General features: G+C 43.3%; 1 protein-coding gene across 1 annotated transcript in view; it reads right to left on the reverse strand.

Moving 5' to 3' along the window:
• LOC135541864 (retinoic acid receptor gamma-A-like) overlaps positions 1-27,632 on the reverse strand; it is a 96,801-nt gene that overhangs the window by 64,080 nt on the left and 5,089 nt on the right. Inside the window, exon 2 of the mRNA XM_064968311.1 lies at positions 10,858-11,110. Coding sequence (XP_064824383.1) covers positions 10,858-11,026 — 169 coding nt within the window. The 5' untranslated portion in view covers positions 11,027-11,110. The remainder of the gene's footprint in view (positions 1-10,857; positions 11,111-27,632) is intronic.

Genomic DNA, 27,632 nt, shown 5'->3' on the forward strand with positions numbered 1-27,632 from the left:
GAACAAAGATAACTATTGCAGGCTCTGTGTTTCTGTAAGCCCACCACTTTCACTCCATCCTTGCTGTGTGTGTGTGTGTGTGTGTGTGTGTGTGGGGGGGGGAGCTTTTCTTGGATATCTGATGGGAGAAATGACTGATTTACAGTTCATGAGGGTTGCCTAATCACACATTTGAAGACTTTTTTAACCCTTTGAAACAGCCCCTATGACCTCAATTTAAGGCACTTATTGGTACAGGAAGCTAAGAGTAAACTCATATCCTCATTGGGGTAGGCATTTACAGAATCCTGAGTTTAAAGTCTTTACGTTAAGAACTGACTGATTTACACAGGGCTGAATGCAGTGTTAATCACAAACTGCAGATTGGGTTTATCAAAACACCTTTAGGGTGGAATTAACCACTTCCGGTTGCTCCAGGAAGCTTTAGAATCAACACAGGTAGACCTTACAGTGGCCTGAAGGATAGTCATCGAAGACATGTTCATAAGGCATTCATAACCAACATAAGATCCAGGTTCAATTTAGGGGAGCAGACAATGTATTCCTATGGGGAGAGAAGTCATTGTAAAATGTTAGATGTAAACACCCTGTTTTCACTGTTAAGGGTTAATGCCATACAGTCAAGGTTAGGCTTGCACAGATCGGGAGGACCTCAGGAACGTTCCTCAGGTTGAATTGTGCTTCTAACCCTAATGGTTCCCCTGCTGTCACTCAAAAGCACCTGAAATTTAGGGCCAGGCTTCATTATGGGCCTACTTTTTTTCACGGTCGCTGTGCTCAGATCAAGCGAGCTACGGACAAGCGGGGCATTTCATTGAACTCGGCACAGCCTAGAGATTATGGTAATGCCATAGCAGGCTCTGTGTGTCTTTAAGCCCCGCACTGTGTCACTCCATCCTTGCTGTGTGTGTGTGTGTGTGTGTGTGTGTGTGTGTGTGTGTGTGTGTGTGTGTGTGTGTGTGTGTGTGTGTGTGTGTGTGTGTGTGTGTGTGTGTGTGTGTGTGTGTGTGTGTGTGTGTGTGTGTGTGAGCTTTTTCTTTGACATTTGTTTGGGGAAATGAATGAATTACAGTTCATGAGGGTTGCGTAATCACACACAAGTTTTGAAAAGATCTGACCTTTTTAACCCTTCTAAACAGCCTCTTTGACCCCAATTTAAGGCACTTCCAGTTGACACAGGAAGCTGAAAGTGAACACATATCCTCCTTGGGGTAGGCTCTAACAAAGTATTTTGAGGTTAAAGTCTTTACGTTAAGAACTGACTGATTTACAGAGGGTTGAAGTAGTGTTTGTGATTTCAGAAAATCCCCCAAAATCCCAGAAATCTCACAGAGCTCCAAAACCCGCCTTAACGGATTCATCTGAACATGCCGCAACTGGATATGTAACATTTTTGGGAAAAAAACAAAATGTCTTTGAACATCAATAGTACATTTGACGTTTTCTCTTAAATGACGATAGATAAATGTCTCGTTCTTCTTTTCCTGACACCGCAGGTTCATGTACTTTGACGTGAAGCAGGTCAAACGAGCGCTCTATTTTTGTTTTTGACCTTTAATCCCAGAAAAATGCCCCCCTAAGACATCTTGAAACTAGGGGGTACTATTTTCATTTTTGGAAAAATAACGTTCCCAAAGTAAACGGGCTATTTTTGCAGGACAAGATGCTCGAATATGCATATAATTGACAGATTAGGATAGAAAACACTCTAAAGTTTCCAAAACTGTAAAAATATTGCCTGTGAGTATAACAGAACTGATATTGCAGGCGAAAGCCTGAGAAAAATCCAATCCGGAAGTGCCCCAGGTTTTGAAAGCGCTGCGTTCCAATGAGTCCCTATTCAGCTGTGAATGTGCCATCAACGAGCTTACACTTTCTACGTATTCCCCAAGGTGTCTACATCATTGTGACTTAGTTTTACGCATTTCTGTTGAAGAATAGCCGTAAGCGGCTTGCGCAAGTGGTTACATGGTGGCTCCGAGAGAGATTCTCGCGTAAAATACAGAGCCATTACTCCAATCGGTCCTAGTGAAAAACAAATTGTCCCGACGGATATATTATCGAATAGATATTAGAAAAACACCTTGAGGATTGATTCAAAACAAAGTTTGCCATGTTTCTGTCGATATTATGGAGCTAATTTGGAATATTTTTCGCCGTTTTCGTGACTGCAATTTCCGGTCGATTTCTCAGCCAAATGTGAAGAACAAACGGAGCTATTTAGTCTACAAAAATAATATTTTGGGAAAAAATTAACTTGGCTATCTACCTGGGAGTCTCGTGAGTGAAAACATCCGAAGTTCATCAAATGTAAACAATTTAATTTGATTGCTTTCCTGATTTGTGACAAGGTTGCCTGCTGCTAGCAAGGCATAATGCTATGCTAGGCTATCGATAAACTTACACAAATGCTTGTCTAGCATTGGCTGTAAAGCATATTTTGAAAATCTGAGATGACAGGGTGATTAACAAAAGGCTAAGCTGTGTCTCAATATATTTCATTTGTGATTTTCATGAATAGGAATATTTTCTAGGGATATTTATGTCCTTTGCGTTATGCTAATTAGTGTCAGGCGATGATTACGCTCCCGGATCCGGGACGGGGAGTCACAAGAAGTGATCTTAATATCATACTAAATGGAGTGTTACAGATTTTCATACAGAATAATAAAAATTGCCCTGAGACCACATTAAAATATCTGACTACAGTCTTTGTATTTTTCTCGGGCTATAAGTTCAAAAACAATTTTACCAACATAACCCTTACTGAAAAAAATAAGCAGCCAGGACCTCCTCTTGACTCTAGAGCTGTGTACACATGACACCAGCCCAGGGCTCTGGAGCAGTGGAGTGTGACCACAGCTAGGTTTATTGTCTCTTATGGCAACTGAGTGGACAGTATTTTTCTCTCCCTCTCGCTCTCTATTATTCCCTCCTCCTCTATTTCACTCTTTCTCCATTTCTCTGTACCTCTCTCGCTCTCACTCTGTCTCCCTATCTCTTCTCTGCCTTTCCCTATCCCCCCCCTGCTCTCAATTTTCAACTCTCTTTATCTCGTTGAGGGGTAGAGCCAAGATGTTATCAGGTATTAAATTGTGCTAATAGACTCCCTACCGTTTGGACTGAAGACTCCAGATAATGGCAGAGATCAACAGATAACAGCCACTGTGACCAGATTAGTTGATCATCTCCCTGGTAGCTCACACAAAAGCACACACAAACGTACACACAAAAGTACATACACTATATGCTGAGAGCTATCTCTCTGAATGACACTGTGCTCAACAGGTATTTTTTAACATGATACCAGCATAGCAGATATGGGAGACTGCACCAACTTGTCTGTCTATACGTGTGTGTGTGTGTGTGTGTGTGTGTGTGTGTGTGTGTGTGTGTGTGTGTGTGTGTGTGTGTGTGTGTGTGTGTGTGTGTGTGTGTGTGTGTGTGCGTACCCCTGTCATTCAGTGTCTGTGTGTGTGTCCATCTGTTACTGTGCTCATCGATCAGTGTGTGCATCTGTCAGTGGGTGCTTGCATGCATGTGTGTGTGTGTGTGTATGTCTATTAGTGTCTGTGTGTGTGAGTGTGCGTTCTCCAGACAGGATGTGTTGTCAGATTCCACCCCGGCCCTGGCTCAGCCAGAGGGATTAGTGGGGAGTCTTCTCTACTGCGCTCTACCTCTTCCTCAAATCCCTAGAGGATTAACTGAGTGGAGGGAGGGAGGGAGGGAGGGAGGGAGGGAGGGAGGGAGGGAGGGAGGGAGGGAGGGAGGGAGGGAGGGAGGGAGGGAGGGAGGGAGGGAGGGAGGGAGGGAGGAGGGAGGGAGGGAGGGAGGGAGGGAGGGAGGGAGGGAGGGGTGATTGACATGCAAAAGCCTGGCAAGGAGAACAGACAAGATTGGACATGGAGGACAGGGAGACCAGAGTGGGAACCAGGATTTTTTGTTTTACAGTTTTATCACCACTACACTGAAGTGGAGGGTTGGCTACTGTATTACTGCTGTCACATAGGATTGATGATATTTAGCCTGGAAAAAAAGGGCAATATTTAGATGACCCCCTTACAGACAGGCCCATTTTTGCCACATTCTTACCTGCATACACATTTTATACCTCCCGTGAGCATGCCGGCATGCTGGGGACAGTTGTAGTTGTGGTTTGCAAATGTGGGTTGGTGTCAATTTTAAAAAATCCATTGAGAATTTACATCAAAAATAAAGGCAGGTCCTAAGAAACAATATAACACAATTTTAACCACTCCACAAATGTCTTGTTAACAAACTATAGTTTTGGCAAGTCGAATAAGACATCTACTGTGTGCATGACACAATACATTTTTCCAACAATTGTTTACAGACAGATTATTTCACTTACAATTCACTGTATCACAATCCCAGTGGGTCAGAAGTTTACATACACTAAGTTGACTGTGCCTTTAAACAGCTTGGAAAATTCCAGAAAATGATGTCATGGCTTTAGAAGCTTCTGATAGGCTAATTGACATCATTTGAGTCAATTGGAGTACCTGTGGATGTATTTCAAGGCCTACCTTCAAACTCAGTGCCTCTTTGCTTGACATCATGGGACAATCAAAATAAATCAGCCAAGACCTCAGAAAACGCCTGAAGGTACCACGTTCATCTGTACAAACAATAGTACGCAAGTATAAACACCATGGGACCACGCAGCCATCATACTGCTCAGGAAGGAGATGCGTTCTGTCTGTTCTGAGATTAATGTACTTTGGTGCGAAAAGTGCAAATCAATCCCAGAACAACAGCAAAGGACCTTGTGAAGATGCTGAAGGAAACAGGTATAGAAGTATCTATATTCACAGTTAAACGAGTCCTATATCGACATTACCTGAAAGGCCGCTCAGCAAGGAAGAAGCCACTCCTCCAAAAGCCAGACTACGGTTTGCAACTGCACATGGGGACAAAGATCGTACTTTTTGGAGAAATGTCCTCTGGTCTGATGAAACAAAAAAAGAACTGTTTGGCCATAATGACCATCATTATGTTTGGAGGGAAAAGGGGGACGCTTGCAAGCCGAGGAAACACCATCCCAATCGTGAAGCACTGGGGTAGCTGCATGATGTTGTGGGGGTGCTTTGCTGCAGGAGGGACTAGTGCACTTCACAAAATAGATGGCATCATGAGGAAGGAAAATTATGTGGATATATTGAAGCAACATCTCAAGACATCAGTCAGGAAGTTAAAACTTGGTCGCAAATGGATCTTCCAAATGGACAATGACCCCAAGCATACTTCCAGAATTGTGGTAAAATGGCTTAAGGACAACACAGTCAATGTATTGGAGTGGCCATCACAAAGCCCTGACCTCAATCACATAGAAGATTTGTGGGCAGAACTGAAAAAGCATATGCGAGCAAGGAGGCCTACAAACCTGACTCTGTTACACCAGCTCTGTCAGGAGGAATGGGACAAAATTCACCCAACTTATTGTGGGAAGCTTGTGGTAGGCTACCCGAAATGTTTAACCCAAGTTAAACAATTTAAAGGCAATGCTACCAAATACTAATTGAGTGCATGTAAACTGCTGACGCAATGGGAATGTAAAAGTTGAAATAAATCCAATTTAAATTATTAAATTATTCTGATATTTCACATTCTTAAAATAAAGTTGTGATCCTAAGTGACCTAAGACAGGGAATTTTTAGTAGGATTAAATGTCAGGAATTGTGAAAAACTGAGTTTAAATGTATTTGGCTAAGGTGTATGTAAACTTCCGACTTCAACTGTATATTTCATAGTAAGTATATAATGGAATTTAACAGAATAAATCACAACACATTTTTCACACACACATATTGTGTCACCGGGAATGTGTGGAACCACTGTCATGTCAAATCTGATACTTAGAGCCCAAGCCCATGCTTTTTTTAAATTAACGTTTAATCTATGTTTAGGGAGCAGGTGTAGGCTCTTACCTTCATCATGATACAGATAGAAAATAATAGACATCCTGTTTTCAAAAGTATGTGATTCTCATTCATATTTCACAACCTCCGCTGGCTTTGGAAGTTGCCTTTAGGCTACATTATTGTGTGCTAAATGTTTCCGATCAGTGATTGATGAGCAAATTAATACAGTATATGCGCTATATCACCTCCACTTATTTGCCCAGCCAGAAACCAAGTAACCAAATAGCCTATACAGACAGAGATTCTGTCTCAAAATCACCAAAAAATATTGCAGTTCAGTAATCAAAGTTGACTGTGGTATTTTGGATGCAGTAATTGCAAAATAACTGCAGTGTACTGCACTGTAACTGCAGTTACACTGAAAAAATACTGCATTGAAACAAACTGTGGTATTTTGTACGCAGTATTTCAATCAAATGTATTTATAAAGCCCTTCTTACATCAGCTGGTGTCACAAAGTGCTGTACAGAAACCCAGCCTAAAACCCCAAACAGCAAGCACTGCATGTGTAGAAGCATAGTTAGAGTGCAGCATACTGTGGTTATACTGCAATCTAACTACAGTTATATTAGTGTATTACAGTTATACTGCACTCTAACTACAGTTATATTAGTGTATTACAGTTATACTGCACTCTGACTACAGTTATATTAGTGTATTACAGTTATACTGCACTCTGACTACAGTTATATTAGTGTATTACAGTTATACTGCACTCTAACTACAGTTATATTAGTGTATTACAGTTATACTGCACTCTAACTACAGTTATATTAGTGTATTACAGTTATACTGCACTCTAACTACAGTTATATTAGTGTATTACAGTTATACTGCACTCTGACTACAGTTATATTAGTGTATTACAGTTATACTGCACTCTGACTACAGTTATATTAGTGTATTACAGTTATACTGCACTCTAACTACAGTTATATTAGTGTATTACAGTTATACTGCACTTTGACTACAGTTATATTAGTGTATTACAGTTATACTCTGACACTTATATTAGTGTATTACAGACTACAGTTATATTAGTGTATTACAGTTATACTGCACTCTGAACTACAGTTATATTAGTGTATTACAGTTATACTGCACTCTGACTACAGTTATATTAGTGTATTACAGTTATACTGCACTCTGACTACAGTTATATTAGTGTATTACAGTTATACTGCACTCTGACTACAGTTATATTAGTGTATTACAGTTATACTGCACTCTGACTGACTACAATTATATTAGTGTATTACAGTTATACTGCACTCTGACTACAGTTATATTAGTGTATTACAGTTATATTAGTGTATTACAGTTATACTGCACTCTGACTACAGTTATATTAGTGTATTACAGTTATACTGCACTCTAACTACAGTTATATTAGTGTATTACAGTTATACTGCACTCTAACTACAGTTATATTAGTGCATTACAGTTATACTGCACTCTAACTACAGTTATATTAGTGTATTACAGTTATACTGCACTCTAACTACAGTTATATTAGTGTATTACAGTTATACTGCACTCTAACTACAGTTATATTAGTGTATTACAGTTATACTGCACTCTGACTGCAATCTTTTTTCACAACCGCAACTTAGCTAATGTTTTCCCAGCCTAATTGTAGCCTAACCAATATCCAAATGAAGATGCAGGGTATAAAATGTTTTGATATTTATTGATTCATCAAGACGAGTCCCCACGCCTGTCTCAAAGCAGCGCGATGGCGCTGTCCCAATCAAAATGGTGCTGTCTCAATCAAAACAGTACTGTCTCAATCAAAACGGTGCTGTCCCAATCAAAACGATGCTGTCCCAATCAAAACGGTGCTGTCCCAATCAAAACGATGCTGTCTCAATCAAAACGGTGCTGTCTCAATCAAAACGGTGCTGTCCCTATCAAAACGGTGCTGTCCCAATCAAAACGGTGCTGTCCCAATCAAAACGGTGCTGTCCCAATCAAAACGGTGCTGTCCCAATCAAAATGGTGACAAGCCGCCTCAACATTATGGCTGCGTTTCATATTAAGCAGTAATCAGCACTTTACTGAAATTATTATTTTATTTATTAGAAATTTAGCAGGATGAAATCTTTTCAATTCTCATTTTCAAGTGTCCAAATAAAGAAAAAAAACACAACAAACAACACTTAGTAAATAGAATAATATAGCAGCTACTGTCTAATAATAATAACAATGAAATAATAATAATAACAAAAACACCAGAAAAAAGGTGTAATTGTGGACTTGGGTAGAACGTTGTTTTTGATATTTATGTTTTAAGATTTTCCCAAATATTAACCCTTACCTTAACCATTCAGAGTTAATACCTAACCTTAAGAATTCAGCATAAATGCGTAAACTTAACCTTGAAACTATACATAGAAGTAACCAAACACATACGGAACAACTTAGAAATTTGACGTTTGAGAAACATGGATGAATTTCTAATTCTGATAGGAGGCTGGGAGAGCTTGTTGCTACCCTTAGAATTTGTAATTGCTGCTGTTGTCGAAAGGAGTAGTGTGAGTCTTGTAAAGTTAGATGTTCCTTAATACAGTATATAAGCTTCAGGGAAATTTAAGTTGATACATTAAAAAATAATTTGGTACCAATGCAGTTGTCTTCTGTTTGGGAGTGACAGACAATTTACTGTTTCAGACATTATGCAATTGTGTGTCTTATAATGGCATCCAAGAATGAATGTGAAAGACTGTTATAAATTACATATACTTCATAAGGAAGGTCTTTGTTGTGTTTTGATAGATTATGCCACTGTAGTCTAGGATGGGATCCCAGCAGTTGGGTTATTAAGGTCTTTACAATGGATACAGTAAAACAAATCTTACATCATCTGCATAGTAATCAAAGCTGATAGTTAATTGTTTTTATAATATAATCAATATGCTTTCCAAAAGATAATTCAGAATGTATCTTCAAACACAGATATTTCAAACAATCAACACTTTCAAACACCTGCATGAATTTTGAAATGGTCAGCTGTGAAGTTTTTTCTTTGCCGTGTACCAAACAGTATGATATATGATTTTGTTGGATTTAATACCAAATTATTTGGTAGAAACAATTTTTGTAAAGTGTTAAGTCGCTCTGGATAAGAGCGTCTGCTAAATGACTTAAATGTAAATGTTAAAATTATCTTGGATAGTTGCTTATATCAGAAAAGGTGGGCCAATACTGAGCCTTGAGGTACACCTCTACTGAGTTCCAGGTTGTGATTTTTTTATTTTTTAACTAGGCAAGTCAGTTAAGAACAAATTCTTATTTTCAATGACAGCCTAGGAACAACTGCCTTGTTCAGGGGCAGAATGACAGATTTTTACCTTGTCAGCTCGTGGATTTGATCTTGCAACCTTTTGGTTACTAGTCCAACACTTTAACCACTAGGCTACCTGCCGCCCTTCTGTTAGTGAAACCAATGTTTTTAAGATTTCCTAGTAAGATAAAAGGATCAACTAAATCAAACGCTTTGATAAATCAATAAAATGATTCCTAGGTTGTTTGGTGGAAATAAAGGTTTTGGCTTTGATACCGAAACTTTCGGATATAAAGAAAAGATGGAAAAAGTTGGCGATATGACAAAGTTGGCGGGAAAACATCTTGGTATGAAATGGATATATAATTTTGGATGTATCTTTATGCTCAATGGCCTGATCATTGTAAGCATTAATGTAGTACTATTCAATAGTTATATTGTATCGTTAGGTAGTTTTCCTGACTCTCCAACCTCACCAAGAAATACTGGGTACAATTATGAAATGTAATTAACTTAACTCAATAGTTTCAAGTTCTACAAGTTGGTATTTAAGTACTGTCAACAATGATGCGTGGTGAACTAACTCCAATGTTAATCAGGACAGAATACCCAAACTTTTAAGCTTTAAACTCAGCTTTAAACTCAGCTTTAAACAGTTCAAGGCATTTGGTTTTCTCAAACCATTTGAGTTAAAGGGACCATTGCAACTAACTCTAAAACGTAGTCCTTAACTTTGTCCAGTAAAATGTTGTAGTAGTGTTACATTTTTCTTTGTTCTCTCCAGCAGCATCCATCTGTCATTGATCTGAGTTCCTCTCCAAGCCTCAATCCTGCAGTATTGATGCCTATGTGTTTCATGTGGTTAGAGTCAGAGCCAGGACACTTATAACAGAGCAGGCAGTAACATATTTCTACTGCTCATACTCACACAGCTCTATGTCTCTAAATGTCTGCTGGACAAAACAGGGGCAAGGAAATGACTGTATATTGGGACTGCTGGATGTGTGTGTGTCAGACTCTCTCTCATGTTTTAATTTGATTCACCTCGGTGTGCAGTGCCATGTTATAAAGGGGCCGTTGTTCTGCCTTCTGGTACTCCAGACCAGAGAGAGGCCAGGCTGGCCCCGGGCCTGTACCCTGCCAACCCACCGCCCGCCCGCACCCCGCCACCCGCCTGCTTTACCACATGGAACCCTGCTTTCCTGGAAGGGCCACGTTTCTACACTTATAGTTACACTCCCTCTCTTTCTCTCTGGCTTTACTGTTTTTCTCTCTCTACTTGTCCTTCTCTTTCCTTAGGGTAGGGTAATGATCACAGAGTAATGCCACATGCTGAACCCCAACAAAGAATTCTCTGTCTATGTCTGTTTTTGTATCTTTCTTTTGGCATCCCTCTTCTATATTTCTTTCACAAAGAAAAGTAAAGGGAGGGGAATTTGCTTTTTACACTTTTTAATGCCTATGGTACACTCCTAAAACCATCCCAACCCAAGATTAAGAGTTGTAACTGAGTAACATATCACAAAATTGTGTATTTTTGAGTATGTTAATGTGGTGTGTGTATACATTATGTCTTGAAGATGGACAGATGAAAAGTATAATTGAAAATGAAACATGAGTAACAGTACTTACACAATGCAGCCATTTCTTTCGGAAGGTCTGCCCCAAAACGTCCAAAGAGGCTGCTATTGGCCAGAAGGTCGAAAGGTGAGTGGCTCCTCATGGAGTTGAAGGCGAAGGGGTAAACGGCAGGTGAAAAGCCAGTCATGTGACTCACCTGCCGTTCCCTGTTGGTTGCCATGGCCTTGAGAGGATAATTTAGGTCCAGGATAGTTCCGGTCCCTTGTCACTCTTAGGCAGTCTTACTGGAGCTGGTCCTGGGGGCCTGGAGAAGAAAGGGATAAGGAGGGGTGATGAGATGAGGTGGGACCCACAGACAAGACACCAAGCCTGTGCAATGCTGCCTCAGGTCCAGGCTCTCTGGAGGGAGAGATGAGAATAGGAGGTTCAATGCCTGTCTGTTAATCGCACACAGTTTTAAGTAGTCTACACAGCCACCTACAGACATAGGATCTTAATTTTATCACTCTTTTTTGCTGGGAATTTTCCTGCACTGCAGGAAACTCAAACTTGTAGCTTATTTGAGCTATTAAAAGACTTCTAAAGTTTTTTATTTCCACTTTGCAATTTCAGACCTGATTTGCTCTAAAAAAATGTATCAACCCCTTCAAAAAATTCCAATGAATTATAATCCACATAATAATTTACATTTCCTGTTGCTGCAGGATTATTTTCTTGCAGTAGCAAACTGGCTCAATTTAAGATCTTAAGGGGCAACAGGTTAAGAGCGTTGGGCCAGTAACCGAAAGGGCCAGTACCTAAATTGAATCCCCAAGTCGACTAGGTGAAAGCTCTGTCGATGTGCCCTTGAGCAAGGCACCTAATCCTAATTGCTCCTGTAAATCACTCTGGAAAGGAGTGTCTGCTAAATTACAAACATTTTAAACGTACAAATACCAGTCAAAAGTTTTAGAACACAAACTCATTTAAGGGTTTTTCTTTATTTGTATTCTCTACATTGTAGAATAATAGTGAAGACATCAAAACTATGAAATAACACATATGGAATAATTTAGTAACCAAAAAAGTGTTCAACAAAACAAAATATATTTGATATTAGAGATTGTTCAAATAGCCACCCTTTGCCTTGATGACAGCTTTAAACACTTTCTCAACCACACTCAACCACACTTTAAACACTTTCTCAACCAGCATTTTCTCAACCAGCTTCATGAGGTAGTCACCTGGAATGCATTTAAATTAACAGGTGTGCATTGTTAAAAGTTATTTTGTGGAATTTCTTTCCTTCATAATGCATTTGAGCCAATCAGTTGTGTTGTGACAAGGTTAGGTGGGTATACAGAAGATAGCCCTATTTAGTAAAAGACCAAGTCCATATTATCTCAATAACAGCTCAAATAAGCAAAGAGAAACGACAGTCCATCATTACTTTAAGACATGAAGGTCAGTCAATCCAGAACATTTCAAGAACTTTAAAAGTGTCTTCAAGTGCATTCACAAAAACCATCAAGTGCTATGATGAAACTGGCTCTCAAGAGGACCGCCACAGGAATGGAAGACCCAGAGTTACCTCTGCTGCAGAAAATAAGTTAATTAGAGTTACCAGCTTCAGAAATTGCAGAACAAATAAATGCTTCACAGAGTTGAAGTAACAGACACATCTCAACATCAACTGTTCAGAGGAGACTGTGTGAATAAGGCCTTCATGGTCGAATTGCAGCAAATAAACCACTATTAAATGACACCAATAATAAGAAGCGACTTGCTTGGGCCAAGAAACATGAGCAGTGGACATTAGACTGGTGGAAATCTGTCCTTTGGTCTGCAGTCCAAATTTGCGATTTTTGGTTCCAACCGCTGTGTCTTTGTGAGACACGGTGTGGGTGAATGGATGATCTCCACATGTGTCACGACTCCGACCGAAGGACACTCCCCTTCCCGTTCGGGTGGTGCTCGGCGGTCGTCGTCACCGGCCTACTAGCTGCCACTGATTATTTCCTCCCCTTATGTGTTTATTGAGTGCACCTGTTTTGAGTTAGGTAGTTAGTAGTAAGGCTTTATTAGTCAGCCGGCCCGCCTGGTTCCTTGTGCGGGATTAATTATTGTCACCGTCTGTTTGGTGTACTTGTGTGCACGTCTATGGGTTTTGTGTTTTCCCATTTTGTGGGTTTTTCTGGACAGTTTAAGTCCCCCTGTTTGGGGCATTTGTTTGTTCATTACGCCCTGTGTTTTCGTGGGGGTTGTCTTATGTTCGCCGTTTCTCTGTGCATTAAAATAGCACTCCCCTGAACCCTCTGCTTCCTGCGCCTGACTCCTCACCCACTACACTCAGACCGTTACAGAATCCCGCACCACTGAGGAATGGAGTCAGCAGGAGCAACAGCCACTCCCCTCCCATCGATGGAAGAGAGGGTTCTACATCACACCACCGTTATCCATCGGATCGGAACGGCGATGGATCTGGTGATGGAGAGAATGGACCGATGGGAGAGAAGCGGTCTCCTCTCTCCACCTTCGGCCCCCCTTCCTCAGGACTCCCCATCTCCCGACTCCAGCACCCTCCGTCTTACGCTCCCGAGGGTCTATGATGGAGCGGCAGCAGGGTGCCAGGGGTTCTTACTCCAGCTAGAACTGTACCTGGCCACCGTCAGACCCACTCCCTCGGGAGCGGAGAGGGTGCATGTCCTCATCTCCTGCCTCACGGGTCGTGCTCTGGAGTGGGCAAACACAGTTTGGAATGGCCCAGACTCAGCTAAGGAGCACTACCCCGAGTTTTCTCGCCGCTTCCGCGCCGTGTTTGACCACCCTCCAGATGGCCGAGCGGCGGGAGAATGACTATTCCATCTCCGGCAGGAGAAGAGGAGCGCCCAGGATTACACGTTGGAGTTCCGTACCTTGGCAGCAGGATCTGGGTGGAACGACAGGGCCCTTATCGACCACTACCGGTGTAGTCTCCGGAAGGACGTCCGCAGGGAGCCAGCGTGTCGGGACACCGCTCTTTCCCTGGATGAGCTAATTGACATGTCCATCCGACTGGACAATCTGCTGGCTGCCCGCGGGCGTTCGGAGAGGGTCCTGTGTGTTCCACCACCCAGCACCTCCACTCCTGTTCCGATGGAGTTGGGAGGGGCTTTGCCGAGGGGTACCTGGAGGAGGAGGCTCCCTCTGCACCAACTGTGGTCGGAGAGGACACACGGCCGATCGGTGCTGGGGGGGGTCCGTCTGAGAGTCGAGATGGCAGGCGGAACATTTCTCGATCACCCCAGGTGAGTCAGCACCAAACTCACCCAGAACCCCCTGTTGGTCACATGTTTGTCTTGATTTTTTCCTTAATTTTTCCCCCTCTTCCCAGCATAGGGCGCTAGTCGATTCAGGCGCAGCTGGGAACTTTATGGATCGCGGACTCGCTATTAAATTAGGTGTTCCGCTTGTGCCAATAGATTCTCCCTTTCCCGTGCACTCCCTAGATAGCCGGCCATTAGGGTCAGGGGTGGTCAGGGAGACCACGATCCCGCTGGACATGGTAACGCAGGGGAATCATAGGGAGCGTAACAGTCTCTATATTATTGATTCGCATGCGTTTCCAGTGGTTTTATGGATTCCCTGGCTGGCCTGGCACAATCCTAAAATTTTGTGGAGACAGGGGGTTCTCCAGGGGTGGTCAGAGGAGTGTTCTGGAAGGTGTCTGGGAGTTTCCGTCGGTGCCACCTCGGTGGAAAGTCCAGACCAGGGTCCCACAGTGTGCATTCCCCCCGAGTATGCCGATTTGGCAATCGCTTTTAGTAAAAAGAAGGCGACTAAATTACCACCACATCGACCGGGAAGGGATTGTGCGATAGATCTCCAGGTAAACGCTGCGCTTCCCAAGAGTCACGTGTACCCATTGTCCCAAGAGGAGACGCTGGCTATGGAAACATATATCACGGAGCCTCTGGGACAGGGGTACATTCGCTCCTCCATTTCACCCGTCTCCTCGAGTTTCTTTTTTGTGAAGAAAAATGAGGGAGGTTTGCGTTCGTGTATTGATTATAGAGGTCTAAATGCCATCACAGTGGGGTTCAGCTACCCACTACCTCTCATTGCTACGGCAGTGGAATCCTTTCAGTTCTTCACAAAATTGGATCTCAGGAGCGCGTATAGCCTGGTGCGTATTCGGAAGGGAGACGAGTGGAAAACCGCATTTAGTACCACAACGGGCCACTATGAGTACTGCGTCATGCCGTATGGGTTAAAAAATGCTCCAGCCATTTTTCAAACCTTTGTAGACGATATTCTCAGGGACTTGCACAGGCAGGGAGTGGTTGTTTATATCAATGATGTAAGGGATTTCCTCCTCTTCTTCCGAAGAGGAGAGGCGAAAAGGATCAGAGGACCAATATGCGGCGTGGTAAGTGTCCATGGTTCTTTTTAATACGTAATGTACACATGAACAACTGACTACATAAAACAAAAAATGTGAAAATCCTAACAGTCCTATCTGGTGCAAACACAGAGACAGGAACAATCACTCACAAACACACAGTAAAACCCAGGCTACCTAAGTATGATTCTCAATCAGAGACAACTAATGACACCTGCCTCTGATTGAGAACCATACTAGGCCGAAACATAGAAATACCCAAAATATAGAACAAACAAACATAGACTGCCCACCCAACTCACGCCCTGACCATACTAAATAAAGACAAAACAAAGGAAATAAAGGTCAGAATGTGACAGATGACATTCTGATCTACTCAGCCACTCACGCCGCGCATGTGTCTCTGGTACGCAAGGTACTTGGTAGACTGCTGGAGCATGACCTATACGTCAGGGCTCCCAGAACGTGAAGGCGGACGCACTGTTTACGACATGGAGGATAGGTCCACCGAACCTACTCCCATCCTTCCGGCCTCAAAGCTGATGGCACCGGTAGTATGGGAGGTGAACTCGGACATCGAGCGGGCGTTACGGGCTGTACCCGCGCCTCCTCAGTGTCCGGCGGGGAGGAGGTACGTGCCGCTTGGTGTTCGGGACCAACTGATTCGGTGGGCTCACATCCTACCCTCCTCGGGTCACCCTGGGGTGAGGAGGACAGTGGAGAGCCTTCAGGGGAGGTATTGGTGGCCTACCTTGGCTAGGGACGTTAAGGTTTATGTCTCCTCCTGTTCGGTATGCGCCCAGAGTAAGGCTCCTAGGCACCTTCCTAGAGTTACAACCCCTCCCCGTTCCACAACGGCCATGGTCACATCTATCCGTAGATTTCCTGACCGACCTTCTCCCGTCTCAGGGCGGCACCACGGTTCTGGTGATTGTGGATCAGTTCTCTAAGTCCTGCCATCTCCTCCCGTTGCCCGGTATCCCAACAGCCCTACAGACTGCGGAGGCATTATTCACCCACGTCTTCCGGCATTACGGGGTGCCGGAGGACATCGTTTCTGATCGGAGCCCCCAGTTCACGTCCCGAGTATGGAGGGCGTTCATGGAGCGTCTGGGGGTCTCGGTCAGCCTGACCTCCGGTTATCACCCCGAAAGTAATGGGCAGGTGGAGAAAGTAAACCAGGAGGTGGGTAGGTTTCTGTGGTCGTACTGCCAGGACCGGCCAGGGGAGTGGGCGAGATACATCCCCTGGGCTGAAATGGCCCAGAACTCACTACGCCACTCCTCTACTAATGTGTCCCCCTTTCAGTGTGTGTTGGGGTACCAGCCGGTCCTGGCACCGTGGCATCCGAGCCAGACCGAGGCTCCTGCGGTGGAGGAATGGGTGCAGCGCTCCAAAGAGACCTGGAGGGCCGTCCAGGAATCCTTTCAACAGGCTAGTGGACGGCAGAAAAGGAGTGCTGACCGCCACCGCAGTGAGGCCCCCGTGTTTGTACCAGGGGACAGGGTCTGGCTCTGGACCCGAAACCTGCCACTCCGCGTGCCCTGCCGGAAGCTTGGACCGCAGTGTGTAGGGCCGTTCAAAGTCCTGAGGAGAATAAACGAGGTGTGTTATCGATTACAACTCCCTTCCTATTATCGTATTAACACCTCGTTTCATGTGTCTCTCCTCAGGCCGGTGGTAGCTGGTCCCCTACAGGACGGTGAGGTGCCGGAGGTCCCTCCTCCCCCTCTGGACATCGAGGGGTCCCCGGCGTATACGATACGGGCCATTCTGGACTCAAGACGCCGGGTGGGGGGCCTGCAGTACCTTGTGGACTGGGAGGGGTACGGTCCGGAGGAGAGGTGCTGGGTACCCACCAGGGACATTTTGGATCCGTCAATGTTGAGGGATTTCCATCGCCTCCATCCGGATCGCCCTGCGCCTCGTCCTCCGGGTCGACCTCGAGGCCGGCAGTCGGCGCACTGCGGGAGCCGCGCGTCAAGGGGGGGGGGGGGGTACTGTCACGACTCCGACCGAAGGACACTCCCCTTCCCGTTCGGGTGGCGCTCGTCATGGAGGAGGAGGTGTGATGGTGTGGGGGTGCTTTGCTGGTGACACTGTCTGTGATTTATTCAGAATTCAAGGCACATTTAACCAGCATGGATTCCACAGATTTCTGCAGCGATACGCTATCCCATCTGGTTTGGGCTTAGTGGGACTATAATTTGTTTTTCAACAGGACAATGACCAAACACACCTCTAGGCTGTGTAATGGCTATTTGACCAAGAAGAAGAGTGATGGAGTGCTGCATCAGATGACCTGGCCTCCACAATCCCACAATCCCCTGACCTCAATTGAGATGGTTTGGGATGAGTCAGACCGCAGAGTGAAGGAAAAGCAGCCAACAAGTGCTCAGCATATGTGGGAACTCCTTCAAGACTGTTGGAAAAGCATTCCAAGTGAAGCTGGTTGAGAGAATGCCAAGAGTGTGCAAAGCTGTCATCAAGGCAAAGGGTGGCTACTTTAAAGAATCTCAGACATAAAATATATATTCTTTGAACACATTTTTGATTACTACATGATTCCATATGTGTTATTTCCTAGTTTTGATGTCTTCACTATTATTCTACAAAGTATAAAATAGTCAAAAAAAGAAAAACCCTTGAATGAGTAGGTGTATTAAAACTTTGACCGGTAGTACACATTTGTTTACTGCATGGAGTGTCACAATCGAAATGCATCAATGCAAATATGATCAAATGAAAAGTCTGTTACAAAAATAGAGGGATGGCATCATTCATGGAGAAACTAACTGACACAAAAGATGTTTTGAAAGTTAAAGGAGAAGAAAAAGAGGAGGATTGAAGGAAAAAGGGGAAAGAATATAGATTGTTAGGGTTATGATGAAGACAGTGGTGGCCAGAGAATGAGTACAAAAGAGGCAGTTCCAGGGAAAATAAGTACAAACTAGGTCTGAGAGGATGAGACAGAGAAGAGAGAAGTCTAATTTCTGTATTTTTTTGAAAGTGCAAAATAATGCAATGCCATAAATCAGCCCACTTCACCATGAAGAGTCTCTGTGTTCTCTCTGCCAGCCTGAAGAGTCTCTATGGCCCCTCTGCCCAGGGAACTGTGCTCAACACATGGGCACACTTAACGCATTACAACATGCATGCTTTCCCCGCTCTTCTAAGGCCAATCTTCATGAGACTCCAAGGCACGTGATTCTGTAAAGTCTGAATATTTCCATGTTGAAGTCATGTGGTCAGGAAAAAACTGTTGGTTTTGATTGACAAAGATGCAGGGCCTTAAAAATGTGCTGTCTTGCCTCTTCTAAATAATTTCAGCAATCTATCATTCCCCCCCGACCTCTCTCCCTCTCCCTATCTCTCTCTCTGCCCCCCATCTTTTCTTTCTCTCTTCTCTCTCTCTCTCTCTCTCTCTCTCTCTCTCTCGCTCTCTCTCTCTCTCTCTCTCTCTCGTTCTGTCTCACCCCCCACAGAGTGATGTGATAAGTGGGGTCACATTCTCTCTGGTGGAGCTGTGGTAAACACACAGGAGCCAAAGAACGCAATGTTTTTTGGGGCCTGATGCAACTTATGAATCAGAGGTAGGGGAGATGGAGGGAGAGAGAAAGAGGGAGAGAACGATAGAGGAGGAGCTGGAGAGGGAGAGAGAGAGGGAGAGAGGGGGGTGAGAAGGAGAGGGAGAAAGATGGATGAGAGAGAAAGAGAGGGAAGGGTGAGGAGCTTACAGTACCCTCTCAAACCAGGGAAAAAAATGTCCATGTATTAACGTGTACAGTGGAAAACACACACTCACGTACACTCGCTCTGCAGTGACCTGTTCCACACACTGGGGGGCACCGCAGGGGCAGTAGCATGGCATACCGTGCAAGCAAGCGCACACACTCATACACAAAAAGACCATAACACAACAAACACAGAAAACGCACACATGACCACAAACACATACTCCTAATCCTTCTCTTCTTACCTCCCCCTCTCTGTCTGTCTTTCTCTCAGCCTCTCTCCCTCGTTCACAGAGCTAGTTAATTACAGCCTACTGCAGCGGGCTGCCTCAGACCACTGCTAATTTAAAGTTCCATTCCAGTAAACTGTTCCACATGTGGGGCCAGGCTGGCTGGCCAACCCAGCCACGTTACAGGAAGGATACACACACATGCACACACACAGACACACACAGTCACACACAGTCACACACAGTCACACACAGACACACAGCTTCATATTCGTGAAATTTCTGGACTTTTTGCAGAGTAAATATGTTTGACCATTAGAAATACTATTTTCCCTAAAACCTACCCCTACCCCCTAACCTTAACCTTAACCTTAACCTTAGCCTTAACCTTAACCCCAAAACCCTAAACCTAACCCTTAAGCTTAAAATTGCATTTGAACAAATTCAGGACATGAAAAAAGTCCTGATTTGACAAAAAAGTTATTGTTTTCCTGATAAGGTAAAAAATAAAAAAAAAGCACGCAGACACACACACACACACACACACACACACACACACACACACACACACACACACACACACACACACACACACACACACACACACACACACACACACACACACACACACACACACACACACACACACACACACACACACACACACACACACACTAGTTCATATATCATATCATACCAATGCCTATTATATAATACGTAGAGCCCTGAGTTTTACTTAGTCAGCTCAACCACCTACACCATGCAGGTATTCTTACCCTTCAACCCAATACATTCAATCCACTAAATCTAACCAGTGGATACTCTACACCCCCTATCCATACCCGGACCCATCTATCATTACCACAGCTGTCAAAGATACCTTCTCTCTCTTCCATCTCTTTCTTCCTGTTTCTATGCCCCCCTTCTCCAACCACCTCTTCCTCCATCTCTAAACCTCCCTCTCTCAACCATTACCAATCAGTCCACGCACTACACCCCCCCCCCCCCCCTTTCTGCATCGCTCATCTGCCAGGGTTTTAATCTGGTTCTCATTGTTCTCTTTGTTCCATCAGGTCTGTCATTAGGCCTAGCTCTGACCCGGCGGTTTACGGGATGTTATGGTTTTCTTCTTTTGTTTGCTTTTGTCTTGTTGTGTTCTGTTCTGAATAACCAACCCCGTAACTCATTATTCAGCAATCACACACATGCATGCACACGCAAACGAAAGCATGAACTCTGTTTTTCAAGCCAGAATTCTTCTTATTGAAATGTCGGATGTTCAGGGGTTTCAATTCTCTGTAAGAGCCAATGTGGTTTCTGTCCAGCAAATGTTTTTACTGAGAGGGAAAAAGGCATTTAGACTCCAGAGACAAGAATCTCTTATATGTCAGAAGTATGATAGGATGGTATGAACGTGAATAGACTGATGTCCAAATGAAGGTAAGTGGTGCAACGACCACATCCCTTCAGACACACATACATACTCCTGCACACACACACATACATGGATCCTAAGCATCCTTAAGTGTTTGGTGGGAACCAGGGTCAGTCTGAGGCTTCAGTATGGAGGAGAGATAAAGTTCATACGGGACGTGTCGAACCACTTCCCATAGGCTTCGTCACACAATTCACACAATAAGAACCACATTTCTCTCTAGTACAATGAAAGAAAGAGAAAAAGAAGGAAAGAAAGAAAAGCAGGGAAGCCAAAAAAATGAAAAGTGAAAGAAGATGGAAAAGAGAAGGAAAAAGAAAAAGAAAGCATTTGTTTCAGGCATCTGGAGCCTTTCCTCCATTCGTAGGAGATGAGTAGTGTTTCATAAATTACTCCCACATTGAGAGCTGGATCAATAAGAAAAAGAGAGGACTGTGATGAAGAAAGAGGGAGGGAGGACAGATGGGGTAGTGGAATAGCAGACATCAAAATAAAGAATCAGTTTTATTTCCTCCAATAAACCCACAACATAATGCGACTCCAAGCCAGGAAATGTTTATTTTGCTCTAATGAGTCACGCCATCCTGGGCATCCTTTCTCTCCTGCTTCATTCTCTCTCTCTCTCTCTCTCTCTCTCTCTCTCTCTCTCTCTCTCTCTCTCTCTCTCTCTCTCTCTCTCTCATCCAACTCTATCCCTGCCTCCAGGAGATACACAGTGTACCTGTGCGTCTCAATGCTGCCTTTATGAGGCAGGGCTGGGTTGGGTCAGACTGGGCTGTCTGGCCCTGCTGTGTGTGTGTAGAGGGGGTTAAGTTAAGGTGGGCTGTCTCAGTGATCTCATCCCCCACCATCTCCCCAAGTCCCGACCTGATTCAACCTGCCACTGCCTGAGCCACCCCTCTTCACACACACACGCACACACACACACACACACACACACACACACACACACACACACACACACACACACACACACACACACACACACACACACACACACACACACACACACACACACACACACACACACACAAGAGGGGCACCTCTTTCCAAATGGTGAGGAATTTATAGCAGATATGGTGTGTGTGTGTTTGTTGCGGGGCATTCCATTTCTTCATCTCTTTTCCACCAAGGCCTTTAACTGAGGGGCACACCTCAACACACACAAAACAAACACAAACGTCTTGCCTCTTCTCACTGGCTTTCCTGTGAAAATGGTTCTTTTTTATAACATTATTTGACTAAGGGTCTATAACTGTAAAACGCATTCATATAATGTTACTTTAATGATTTAATGACTTTAATGGTTTGTTATAGCCTCGACCTGCCACTGTATATAAAACCATTGACCATTGGATATGTTTAAAATCCAACTTCTAATTTTCTTTACAAATAAAACAATCAATATAAGCCCGTTTAAAAAGTGAACCAGAAATAAAAGCATCCTGAAGTGTTTCCAACTGCATCCGCCTCTCTGGGGCTAAGTACTACTGTACTGTGGAAACAGTGTTTTCCAACCGGGCTAAACCCACACAACAGCTTGTTTCTGAGGCGAAGCGTACACTTCACGGGGTGATTTTTAAGTATCCAGCTTTCATGTGGTCAATGCAACATGCTGAGTAATATGGAGGGGTGGTTTAATATGCCTCTAATTACTGACTTAAACATGCACACACGCGCCCGCCCGCGCACACACACACACACACACACACACACACACACACACACACACACACACACATACACACACACACACCAGGCCATTACTGAGGTGGGATGTGGAGAGCTTTAATCAAACTAATAAAAATGGAGCTGTATGACCCCATGTCTAGACAACTTTAGTATCACTTTGATAAGTGCACTCTTTATTACTTATTAAATCACTTCTCTGCCTGCAATACATTTCACCTACTGGCTTCATGTTTTCACCTCTGTTCCATGTGTACAGTTAAATTAATTCACTTTCATTCAGAGAGAATCTCATGCTGCTCAACTATTCAACATTTTGTCCATAAATGTTCTATAGAACAACACGGTTACGATCTAATACATTTTCCCAACTGGTATTAGAACTGATTTGAATTTCATTTGTCCAATCTGCCAGGTCATACAGATTACCAGCGGTGGGTTTAGGTATAGGTGACATGGGCAGCCGCCCAGGGTGGCATCTTGCCGAGGGCGGCACGGGGCGCTCGTACAAAGAAATTCAGAATGGTGACATTTGCGCGATCGGTTTTATATCGCTCATTGACACGTCACGTCAATGATATCATGTCACCGTGTGGAACTGTGGGTCAATTAACTTTGTCGGAGTGGGCGCCCTGATTCTAGTTTGCGAGATAGGCAGGCTACTGCCGGGGAAGGTCTCCCACTCAGAAGTACGAGATGGGGCGGGTGTAGGTTGACCTCCGGTCTCCCCACTGGAAGCCTGAGGAAGGGGGAGCTGAAGGGGGGGTTGGCCCAGTGAGCCGTACAAGGTAGAAACGCCACTGCAAAAGACAAAAACGTATATAACTGTGTTTGTGTGTGTGTGTGTGTGTGTGTGTGTGTGTGTGTGTGTGTGTGTGTGTGTGTGTGTGTGTGTGTGTGTGTGTGTGTGTGTGTGTGTGTGTGTGTGTGTGTGTGTGTGTGTGTGTGTGTGTGCGTCTGTGTGTGTGTTTTCTCTCTATGCAGAACAGAAGTGTTGTCTTTTGTAGCTGAGTTAGCACAGGGTCAAACGGTCCACTTGACTCAGACAGCCTGAAGCAGCAGAGTCTGGCTGGAGCTGGAGCTGGAGCTGGAGCTGGATGAACCAAAACACCTGCTTTTACAACTACTACCACTCTTTGTAATGTATGTGACACCTGGACTCCACCAGAAATATAAATGACCATGTATTATGAGTGAGAATGGGTGGAAAAACATGACTTCAACAGGGATAATTGGCTAGTGAAATATGAAACATAAATTAAGGTGTTCTTGCGAGTATTCAACACAAACCAACCAGGAGGTGGTACGTTCACAACTCACACTCCAAAATACACACTCTGGGAAGTTTCACACACAAGGCCAATCGTACAGAGAGCCAGATAAACTTGCACACACACACACGCACACGCACGCGCACGCACAGACACACACACACACACACACACACACACACACACACACACACACACACACACACACACACACACACACACACAGGGTAATCACTCATGAACAATACACAATTCAATTATAGATTCTCTCTTTCCCAGACAAATAAAAGGCCATAATATAGGAGTTATGATATGAATATATTTGTAATCATAAGGAATCAGAATATAGCTGGTTCTCTAAAACACATGCTACTCTCGGTATCGTAACACCAACATTGTGGTCAAGGTTTGTGAACAATAACTTTGATTTATGAAAGCTATTATGTCGTGAGATTAGCTGTAAAAAAATTGCATAAATATGCATAGCAATGCCCTTTATTACCGAGATATTTGGATACCATTTACGACCAAGATGGTAAGTAAAAAAAATTAACGACTTAACTTCTTTGAGGAAAACTAGACATTTGTACTAACAAATGAAATGTTTTACTTCATGTGAACATTTTTTTTAACCATTTTGTTGTGGAAAGTTTTCCCTCATAATCATTCATCATGATCGTTTAGTTTCTATCTACTTAACCATTCTGTATGAATGCTCAGCACAGCTCCTCTCTCCTCTAGCCACAGACATCTTACTGCATCTCTCACTGTCAAACAGACAGATGGTAAAGGAGAAACATGGGCTTTTGTTTAGGCAGCAGTAACTGCTTTGCCTATGGAAAATGGAATGTGGTTTAAAAACCAGGCCTAAAAAGTTTTTCTATACTCTCTTCTATACCTTCCACTGCAAACACTGATTTAGCCAACGCCATATCAAAATAACATAGTAGATTGAAGATTTTGTAACACCACTGTTACTCTTACAATAACTGTCACAACCTTTACAATCCCTTACTAACCATTTCATAAATAATGGTAATTACAGATACACCAACAATATTGTTACCCTCCTAATGGTAACTACAGATACATCAACATATTGTTACTCTCCTAATGGTAACTACAGATACATCAACATTATTCTTACCCTCCTAATGGTAACTACAGATACATCAACATATTGTTACTCTCCTAATGGTAACTACAGATATATCAACAATATTGTTACTCTCCTAATGGTAACGACAGATACATCAACATATTGTTACTCTCCTAATGGTAACTACAGATACATCAACATATTGTTACTCTCCTAATGGTAACTACAGATATATCAACAATATTGTTACTCTCCTAATGGTAACTACAGATACATCAACATATTGTTACTCTCCTAATGGTAACTACAGATACATCAACATATTGTTACTCTCCTAATGGTAACTACAGATACATCAACATATTGTTACTCTCCTAATGGTAACTACAGAACTACAGATACATCAACATATTGTTACTCTCCTAATGGTAACTACAGATACATATTGTTACTCTCCTAATGGTAACTACAGATACATCAACATATTGTTACTCTCCTAATGGTAACTACAGTTATATCAACAATATTGTTACTCTCCTAATGGTAACTACAGATACATCAACATATTGTTACTTTCCTAATGGTAACTACAGATATATCAACATATTGTTACTCTCCTAATGGTAACTACAGATACATCAACATATTGTTACTCTCCTAATGGTAACTACAGATATATCAACAATATTGTTATCCTCCTAATGGTAACTACAGATACATCAACATATTGTTACTCTCCTAATGGTAACTACAGATATATCAACAATATTGTTACCTCCTAATGGTAACTACAGATATATCAACAATATTGTTACTCTCCTAATGGTAACTACAGATATATCAACAATATTCTTACCCTCCTAATGGTAATCATAATAGTGACTGCAGCACTAATGATGGTAATGATGATAATAAAGATGTCTATATCAATCGCACAATGGTGCCGTTATGTGGAGTCCACCCCCTCTAGCTGACTCTGGGGTTGCCAGGTCGTGACTTAGGTCACGCCATGTCACTCCAGGCTAGGGATAGGGGTCAGGGGTCATGCCTAATTGAGGCATTTGGTAAGCACCTTTTAGCTCTGCTCAAGTGGGTTTGTGTCTGTCTACACTAGGGCTTGGCATTACCACCTCTCTTCACCCTCTCTCTACCGCTCTCTCTCTTCTCACTCTCGAGGTTGAGGGTTGCGTTCCACAACAGAGGGAGGACTAGAGGTGACTTGCTGTGTTTAAAGGACTAGTTGATGTTGATCTGAAGGCAGGCCTGAGACTGTGATTAAAGTAACACAGAGACAGAAGACAGCTTCACTGATACACCAGGTGACCAGATGATACAACCTGACAAGATGACAATGACTACCATTCAACAGACTCAAACACAGTGTTAAAGAGCCAAACGGTACATTCTGAGATATACATTTTGAAGTAAATAGCAATGTTTCCACAAAGTGAAGCAGAAACAAAGCATTTTTAACAGGAAGAAGAACAGACATACTTGGAGTAGAACTGTCATTTGGAAAGAGTTAAATATAGTAGTAGCTGCCCTCAAGAGAGTTGTTCTCAAACAATGCAGGATCTACAGCGGATGGTGAAGATGCAAGGCCCTCCAGCGGGTGGTGAAGATGCCCCAGTACATCCCTGGGACCGTGCTTCCACCCATCCAGGACATCTACTCGAAACGGTGCATGAGAAAGGCCTGCAGCATCATCAAGGACCCCACACACCCCAGCCAAGAGCTGTTCACTCCCTTACCGCCGTGCAGACGGTATCGGAGCATGAGGTCTGATAACAACAAGCTCACAGACTTTTCTATCTACAAGCCATCAGACTGCTCAACACTTAAACTTAGACTGACCACCTGTTCTGACTCTAGTACACATGCACTCACTTACGCACACACCCACACAGACATACAGTATACACGTCCAGACACACACACACACATATACATTCATGCTACACATACGTCACAACTGCTGCTACCAGACTCTTATTATGATTTTGCCAAATGCTGCAAAATTGTAACTGGCCCCCCAAACCCCTCTTCCCCAAAACACGTGTAAATATTGGACTATAAATTGTGCCTTTCTGTATCATACTTATGCTAACATGTTTATTCTGTTCTACTGAGCCATTTACTTTTCCATTGAAATGAAAGGGGATGGTATGGACAGACAGGTATGGACAGACAGGTAGGAGAGAGAGAGAGAGAGAGGTGTTGAAAAATGCTTTGTGTTGAGTGGTGACAGTGAAACAGAAAGAAAGAAATAGAGAGAGAAGACGCACAGCATTCTCCGCCTGAGGGTCTGTCATTCTTGAAAAGTGAAGGGAACAAAGACGCAAAGATTGCAATGCAGTTAAAGGAGTTAGGCAGTAATAACCATCACACAAACACTGCAGATGCGTCATTTGTGTGTGTGTGAAATATTACGTAGACTCATGCGTGTACATTTTTATAAGTGGGTGTATGCTGGGAATATATCTAAAGCGTGTGGCCAGACAAGACCAGAAACGTCAGTCTGTCAGGTCAGGTGAGTTTGGTTATAAAACACAGCGCTGACAGACAAGCTTTCACACACTCGCACACAAACACACACATACACGCATACACAAGAGAGGGGAATGAGTTTAAACTACAAAAGTATACACATTTATGCATAAACAAATGCTATCAAAACAAGTTTTTACAACAGCATAAAATTGTACAAAGAAATTTGGCTATACGACTGTTTCCATTTCCAGACCCCCAGAACAGTTACACATAAGAATGAAATACCTACAGTATATCTAACCAACTAAACTAATCCCCATATGTGAATCAGGGAATGTAGATAACAAAATGAAGATCAGATGGTAGTCATTGGCGTATGGAATTTAGATCTCTAAGACACTGATCTAGAGTCAGTTTATCATTTTCCACCCTGATGGTTAAGGTTAGGGATTAGAGAGGATAAGCTGATCCTAGACCTGTGCTAATGGCTGACCTGGGAGTTCGGTGGGACTGAGAGT

The sequence above is a fragment of the Oncorhynchus masou genome, chromosome 6 (assembly GCF_036934945.1).
Source record: "Oncorhynchus masou masou isolate Uvic2021 chromosome 6, UVic_Omas_1.1, whole genome shotgun sequence".
Lineage (NCBI taxonomy): Eukaryota > Metazoa > Chordata > Actinopteri > Salmoniformes > Salmonidae > Oncorhynchus > Oncorhynchus masou.